The 6246-nt window shown below is 36.3% G+C and overlaps 1 protein-coding gene across 1 annotated transcript in view; it reads right to left on the bottom strand.

The window, feature by feature from the left end:
• Positions 1-6246, bottom strand: part of RMND1 (required for meiotic nuclear division 1 homolog) — a 36094-nt gene that overhangs the window by 9553 nt on the left and 20295 nt on the right. Inside the window, exons 7-10 of the mRNA XM_019638934.1 lie at positions 4906-5012; positions 3934-3998; positions 2964-3040; positions 211-331 (exon numbers count right to left, since the gene is read on the bottom strand). Of these exons, the coding sequence (XP_019494479.1) occupies positions 211-331; positions 2964-3040; positions 3934-3998; positions 4906-5012 (370 nt within the window). The remainder of the gene's footprint in view (positions 1-210; positions 332-2963; positions 3041-3933; positions 3999-4905; positions 5013-6246) is intronic.

The raw sequence follows: 6246 nt of genomic DNA, 5'->3' as shown, positions 1-6246 counted from the left end.
AAAAGGACAGCAACTTGTCTGTTTCCCTTCCCCCAATTCCCCAGCACTGTTCCCATCCCCCCAATTCCCCAATAAAATCTTTAAAAAAAAAAAAAAAAGGAAGTCAAGTAAGATATTTCTCCAAATACATTTCTGAATTTAAAATTTCAGTTACACAAATTTTAGGCAACAACAAGTGTTTCTCTCGCCGTAATAGTGCAAAATACATACCTTAACTCTACGAGTAATGCTTAGGAACTGACAAGTTTTATCATAAAGTTCTTCCAGGTTTTCTCTGTCCCAGTAGAAATCAGGAGTAATCAAGAAGTCTGAACTCAAGTTTATACGGTGTCTTAAAAAAAGGAAAATCATAACTTTAATTCTATCTTGAATTAAAAATCATGGTCTCTTATATTTTTATTTACATGGTGTTTTAGGACAATGTTTTTTAATGCTGACCTTTTGAGAAACAGAACTAAGACAGTAATACTTTTGAGAAACAGAACTAAAAAATTTGTAAGAATTAAAAAATTTGCAACCAAATTAATTCAATCTTTAATATTAACGTTATTTATGAAGTAGTTTAAAAACAAAATGAGAGTTTTTTTTTCCTATTTCTAAACTTTTTTTATTAACATTTTTTACAATATACACAAACATATTTTCTTGTGGACAGGTAACGACATGGCTCAAAAATAAAAAGGTAAAAATTGACCAATCTTATTGTCGTGTTCCTGTGAGACTGGGGCTGGGGAAGGCGAGGAGTGGTGGCGAAGGGTGAAGAAATACAAGAGCCAAGTACTGAGTTTATGCGGGCCAGGGGTCTCAAGCCTCTGTGGACTGGGCCCCGAATGAGGCGGGTGCAAAGCATTTATTCTCCGCTGCCACAAAAAGTAAATGTGGAGATCCCATCCCAGTTTGTTGATTCGATGTGTCTGACAACTGCTTCATCGGAAACTCCTGTTCAAACACAAGCTGTGTTTTCACACATACATATGATCCTTATGGATGGAGTCAGCATTGAGACCATCAGATAAGGACGCTTTCCCCAGATTATTCCCTCGGGTCTCAGCGTTCCGAGACACTTCCTATGACTTCAGGGATCAGTGCGCAGGAGCATTCCAGTCGGCAGCTGCAAGGTGACATCTTATTCCTATTCTTAATCCCATTTTCCCCTTTCTCCCACCCCCTATAGGTAACCAACGTTAGTTTTCTCTGTATCCTTCCGGTGTTTATGCAAATGCTGGATAAGCAAATAGATACACATATAAACACACACTCACATAACTTTCTCATTTTGTATCTTGTTTTGTAAATAAGAGGTCTAAGCTTACTTTTAAGTGAACACTTACGTTGTAGAAGTAACATATAAATAGCTGTTCACTATATAAAAAAAATACCCTAGAGTGGGTTTAAGAAAACAGTGGTGGGCCCTCTTACCCTAACACATAACTCAAATCCTTTAGGCCCTGCCAACACTTTGCTGTATCCTTCCAGATCTTTTTCGGTGCAAACATGAGTGTGTATACATTCTTGTGGGTGCAGTATGTACACATATCAAGATAAATATGAATACTAACTTGTTTGCTTTCACAAGTGCGATCATACCATATATAATTTAGGTTTATTTTCTCACCTCATATAACGTGCCATGTTTCCATTCATAGATTTACCACATTTCTTTTAATAACATAAGCATTTTTATTGTAAAGAGAAGAAAACTTAAGAACAGTAAGACTGCAGAGATTATTCACAAACCTAAGTATATTCAGTCCTAACTTCTGAGTTTTGGTATTATGATTTGCTGTATGAAATTCTGCTTATATTGCCAAGACAGAGGAGAGAAGAATCTCTCGACCCCACTTCTTAGAGAACTCAAGGCTTTAGATACGCTTTGGGGTGCTCCAGACAAAGGGGGTTTTAATTTTTGTTGGTACTCTGGATCGGGGCCTCTGAGCTATGAGGAATGCACAGATGATGAAACACTGGGCCACTTCTCTCCAGGCCCAGTATCTAAGCAGAACGTGGAAAAACAACTCTTAGGTAAACTACTTACAATGAACTCTAGTAACTCATCCCATAGACTGGAGGGGACGAAACACTGAACTTGGCTGCCTAGTGAGAATAACGCCAAGATTCAAGATTTTCATTCCATAAATCCTGGAAAATTACAAGAATAAAGTAACGCTTATTTAAAATGATGCACAGCTATCTTTCATCAATTTTAAGACACAGTTCTTCCCATTTTACCACCTCCAAAAATGGGAGGCATGTTTAAAACTGATGCTATCTTACAGGTGGCAGTTGGGACTTAGTTGTCATTGCTTTAAACAATTTATTTCCCTTATGCTTTCCTTTTTATGTATGCCCCAGAGGGAATGTGACAGAATCTACACTCGAATAAGACTAAAAAAGCTATTTTGGCAAGTGCGAAAAGCAAATTCTCGGATCAAAAAAGCATTGTATCATGGTTTAACTGGGAGCATATTTCCTCTCCTGTGGCATCTTATGGTGTCTCTGTCAATGAAATACGGACATAACTTTTCTGTAGTAATTAGGTCTATTTAGCATTATGATGCAGTGATATATTTTTACTGAAAATTCCCATTACCCAAATTCTAGAATGTGTCTTTCTACCTTCAAAGGACACTGACTATGCTCCCTGATGTAGGTTTAATGTATTGGGTTGTCGGAAAAGTCATGATGCATTTTTGCAATGACAAACATAGAAAAAATACGTCATGACTTTTCCGACAACCCAATAGATTATGATCTCTTTTGCACGTGCAGAGTTTCTCCCAGTATAGTCCTAATACAGCCCAATTGCTTGTAACGGGTAAGAGTTCTGCTTATAGAGAATGGAACCAACACAGCTGCAAGCCCCATAAAGGTACAGATGTTGGCTCTTTACTACAGAAATACAGAAAGGTTTTCTTAAGATCATTAAATATATCAAATATATTATATTACAGAGGAAATTTTACCTTAGGGCAAACAGTTCACCCATTTTCTGCATAACTTCTTCATGAGATAGTTTCACTTTCTTCCCAGCTTTTAAAGCCTATTTTGGAGTGAAAGAAAATACATACATACATACATACACACACACATTCATATATCCAATAAGTAATACAACCATAAAGCGAATTCTGAAGCAGCATAATTTTAATGTGATGCAAATGATATATCTTGGATGACTGTCTCCCAGTCATCTCACTCTGAGATAATCAATCTTATTAGGTAGAAATTTTATATTCCCTTTTTTCATTTCCCTTCTCACCAGCATTTTCTATGATGTATATTCCCAATCTCTTATTGAAAATTCAGGACCTCTTCCCTGAGTATAATTAGATTATTCTTACACAGTAAAAAAAAAATATTTACAGTAAACACGATTTTTAATGTATTTTCAAATTTTGATATAACCTTATAGGTATTTTTCATGCCACTATTTTTCTTATAATTTAGGAAAATACTTTTTCTTTAATCAAGAAAAGTGCTCATAATTTCCTTCCTTAAAGAGGAAACACTTCACTTTTTTTCTTTAATTCAGTTATTAAAAATATTGCACTATCAGAGGGGCCGGCTGAGTGGCTCAGTTGCTTAAGCGCTCGCTCGAGTCTGAGCTCTGAGCGACAGCAGTTTGATGCCCGGCCTGAGCTGAGCTGCCGCTGAGCTGCCAACAGGTGGCAGGATGGCTCAGCTAAAAAAAAAAAAAAAAATTGCACCATCAGAGGAAAGTAATTTGAATTTTAAGTTTTAAAAAGTAAAAAAAAAAGTTTATTTCATCATTTTATATGTAACAGGGGGATTCCTTTTTTCACTTAAATTCAGTATACTTAGTGCTTATTATTTCTTTATTGTACTCCTAAATATATTATTATAGTGGGGAATTTGTATTTTTCCCAAATAGCAATCAGTCCTTGAAAAGAAGCATAAAATTGGTATAATTACCTCTGGAATTGACTGAATAGATTCAACAAATTTATCCAGTGATGCCTCCCAAATAGCCAGTTTCACTGGGGAAAAAAGTTCACAATGGAACATTTCTTTATCACCATGTTCATGTTTACACAAAATGCATTATTGCACAGTACCTGCACTGCCATTTCAACAATACTTTAAGAAGCAAATGTGTTAAAAATTTGGAACTGAAATTTAGAAATAGTTCATTATCATACAGGACAGCACTACAGTGGAAAAAGAAGAAATGAAGTCGATTTCGAAGCCCTGTTGGTAGAATTCATGATTTGCTAATATTGCACCTTGGAAACCCAGGCAGGGTGAGGAGCACCCTGGACTGAAGGCTGGCTCGTAGGCGGTGCAGGAGCCTGGCTCTCCCATCTTCCCTCCCACTCCTCAGGGCTGAGTGCAGCTCAGAAGCCCCTGAGCCTCCAAGACTGTGGTGTGGACGGGCCACAGCAGCAGCAGGCTGGTGTGGACTGATGGCCAACAAATTCATAGAGAACGTCTACAGTTTTATACAGGTGCCTGGATCTTTCAGAAAAAACCTAGAGACACTGTGACTCTCTCCCATTTCTGTGAAAAACTAGAGTGTATTTTTCTACACAGAGACTTGTGCCAATCACACAGGGTTGGGCTTGCTCTGCCTGGATTAAAGACAACCTAAGCATGATCACCACATAGAAGGAGGGGAAAACAAAGGTTAATAATAATAATGAGATAAAAAATAGTTTTGGATAGGGGAGGCTTTATTAATATAATTAATAAGAACGAGTAGCTTTAGCCCAGATGATTTATTTTATACGCTATACTTTTTCTCTTGGAGGGAAAATAAAAAAGAAAAGGAATGTAAAACTTTGCTGTGTATTCTGTGAAAACATGTCAAAATCTTTACTTAACATTTAAACTTCCCTTGATGAAGTGAAAACCATGGAAAACTTTCTCGGATGAGTAGTGACTTACCTGAAAGGCAGAGAGCATTTGAGAAAGCAAATTTCTCTAGAATGGCATCATCTAAATCCAGCTCTGAATTTAACCTGATTTCCCCTCTGTGAAGTTTTGACTGTCCCCTGTGAAAAGGGAAAAAAAAAAGTATTTTCTAAATCTTGAAAAGCACTTTAATTTTTTTCTTTTAAAAAATGTCACGTTAACCAGAAACTAATATAAAAATTTTTTTAATTAAAACAAGTTAAAGGAAAAGAACAGAACATTAAAGTAATTGACAAACACATATACACACACACAAAATAAAAATGCCACCTTATAATCTTTCTAGGTCATTTTGGAAATTTGTATCTACAGTCTATTATAATTGTTTTATATACCCTTTGATCCATGTCTAAAAACTTATCCTAAAGAAATAAAAAATGCAAGTAATTTCATGTCTATAAATTTATCCTAAAGAAATAAAAGATTGAAAGAAAAAATTGTGTCCAAACAACTTTTTATGGACAAATGTTTCATACTAAAAAAATTGGAAAGAAACTAAATGAACAATTGAACAGTTCATTTATAGCAATTCCATACAGCAAAAATGAAAAGGCAAGTTTTTCGAAGGATATTTAATGGAAAGAGAAAAAAGAATCACAATATGTTGCTAAGTGAAAAAATGTTGAAAACTATATACACCGTGTAATCTAAAATCACAGGGGTATGGTGGGGGTGGGGAGGGAGATGGGAAGCTACGAAAAACTAAGGTATATGTACAGAGAACTCTGGAAGGAACTGGGGAGACAGGGAAAAGGATGGAATTTGGGAATATAAACACCACAAGCAAATGGGAGAAGTACAGGGTAAGCGTCCCCAAAAGGCGTGAGGCAAGAAGAGAGACGGACAAAGCAGGGTGGACAAGGAGGCCTAATGGGAGGGCAGAGAGGCAGAACCTGCTCTGATAACCTCAGGTGGAGGGAAAAAAGGAGAGACAAAAAAGAGAACAGCATTGACAAGACACTGTTTTTTCTTTATTGTGAAATAAAATTTTTAAAATTAGTTTCAGCTGCACAACACAATGCAATAGTTATACTTTTTACCCCTCAAAGTGACAACCCCCCTCCCTGAATCTGCCGTCCCACTTCCCCCCCATATCATACACATCTATTACAGTTCCCTTGACTCCACACTATACTCTACATCCCATGACTATATATACATATATTCAATTATAGTTGACTTAACAATATTATACAACATCAGCTACAAATACCATAGGATCTCACTTATATGTAGAATCTAAAAAACTGAATGAACGAGCAAAGTAAACAGAAATAGTCTCAGAGATATAGAGGAAAAACTGATGGCTGCTAG

The sequence above is a fragment of the Hipposideros armiger genome, unplaced genomic scaffold, assembly GCF_001890085.2.
Source record: "Hipposideros armiger isolate ML-2016 unplaced genomic scaffold, ASM189008v1 scaffold_41, whole genome shotgun sequence".
Lineage (NCBI taxonomy): Eukaryota > Metazoa > Chordata > Mammalia > Chiroptera > Hipposideridae > Hipposideros > Hipposideros armiger.
The sequence above is the reverse complement of the archived record's forward strand: the minus strand, read 5'-3'. Positions and strand labels throughout refer to the sequence as shown.